Source organism: Cyprinodon variegatus, unplaced genomic scaffold, assembly GCF_000732505.1.
Source record: "Cyprinodon variegatus isolate N-32 unplaced genomic scaffold, C_variegatus-1.0 Scaffold140, whole genome shotgun sequence".
NCBI classification, from domain to species: Eukaryota; Metazoa; Chordata; class Actinopteri; order Cyprinodontiformes; family Cyprinodontidae; genus Cyprinodon; species Cyprinodon variegatus.
Window position 1 is genome coordinate 501217 of NW_015150593.1, and position 1781 is coordinate 502997.

At 39.1% G+C, this 1781-nt stretch overlaps 1 protein-coding gene across 1 annotated transcript in view; it reads left to right on the forward strand.

The window, feature by feature from the left end:
* LOC107086008 (cGMP-inhibited 3',5'-cyclic phosphodiesterase A-like) overlaps positions 1-1781 on the forward strand; it is a 161110-nt gene that overhangs the window by 110910 nt on the left and 48419 nt on the right. The window contains exon 2 of the mRNA XM_015376724.1: positions 1275-1535. Within this exon, the coding sequence (XP_015232210.1) occupies positions 1275-1535 (261 nt within the window). The remainder of the gene's footprint in view (positions 1-1274; positions 1536-1781) is intronic.

Here is a 1781-nt window from a genome sequence, read left to right on the forward strand (position 1 = left end):
TGAAGTTTCTGGCTCCTCAGCATTTTTCTTTAGCATAAACCTACATGCTAGGCTACAATGAGAAGGAAGGAAAACTGTGTTTCTTTTTTATCAAACTTTTATCGACTCTCTTTTTTTCTATTGCGCCACACGTCTATCGATCAATATATATCGTTATTGAATTATCGCCCAGCCCTATTGGAAAGTCTCTTTCTATGCATTTACTTACTGTGTACCAGTAGAAGCAAGGTCTTCAGTAGGGCTTTCTCTAGGTTCCCTGATAAATCTTAAAGGTCTTTTGAGACTCATTTAAATATACAGACCCTGATTAGAATAGGTACTGTTGGGACGTATTTTAAAAGTCCTTCACTCTATTCCAGTCAAGAGAATGATGGATTTCTATATATAATGGAATATCTCATTAAATTCCTTAAAACATATGAACTTCCATACTTTTCTCAAATGAGGGCTTCAAAAAATTCCTTCTGTCATAACATAAGTCTTAAACGGGCTAATATGATCCATTTAAGTTGGAATAAACATATGGGTTTTCTAAAATATTCCCTCACCAAAATACAGTCTCTAATTATTTGTGTGTTTGTTCTTCATTTATTTTAGATGGTTATTTCAGTTTTGTAAATTATTCCTGATGAAAAGACATTTTTATTCTATTTGTTTTTTTTGTTTAATTATTTTACATGTATGTTTCAGTTCAGTTTCAGTTTTTTTTTGTTCTGTTTTATAAATTGGTTCTATTATAAATAATAGAACCTATTTTTTTTTTTTTTTTTTTATCAGACCTTTTTTTTGTTGTTTGGTTACTTTACATCAGTGTTAGTAACACTGATAATAACACATACACATACATATATGAGAGATGCATACTGGCTGATATAATGTGTTCTTATTTCTTAATAACTCTCTGAATAAAATTGTTAAACTATTTTTTAAACTCATAGCAGCAACCAGACTAGGGGGAAAGTGTTTCTTACTGCCCTGGTTTCAGAAAAACTCTTCAAACCTTGGCATTTGAGGACTAGCTCTCTGCTCTCTGATCCACAGTCACACACTTTAGCTTCACTTCTGTAAGAATAACATCAAAGGTTTGTCCATGTCACAGTTAACATCAGTTTATCCTCAAAGGAGAGCCAGTGACATAGTTTTCCCATCTGCGTTTAACCTTGCCACCCAGTAGCAGCTCCATGCAGCCACCCTCCCTCTAATTAACATCTGCTGTAGTCATTTGCTGCGTAATGATGTTTATTTCCCACTTCTGTGCACCTGTCAATGTGTAGTCCTCCGGCACGACAGTGATGGTGGATATTGCTGTGATGGGAGAAGCCCACGGACTGATCACAGACCTGCTGGCCGACCCCTCTTTGCCATCCCACACCTGCACGTCGCTGCGGGCCGTCAGCAGCCTCCTGACCACCCAGCTCACCTTCCAGCCACTTCATCGACCCCGTCCCACCCCCCTGCTCAACCCCAGCGATGCCTACACCTGCTCGGACTCAGAGGAGGGACCTGAGAAGGGAGAGAAGACATCCATACACAAGGTGGGAGAATCTGTAAAGATGAATCTTCCTCGTGTCGGACTTTACTAACAAGAACAGCAGACAAAATAAACATAGTTTAACTGCTTGAAAGGTCAAGACTGTTAATCTAAAAAAAACTCAAGACAGTTTCATTTGGAAACAGGAATAATCCTCTCCTTCTGTCTCCTTGAACCCCAGTCGGCCTCAGCAGATGGCCGCTCACACTGAGCCTGGTTCTGCTGGAGGTTTCCTCCTGTTAAAAGGGAG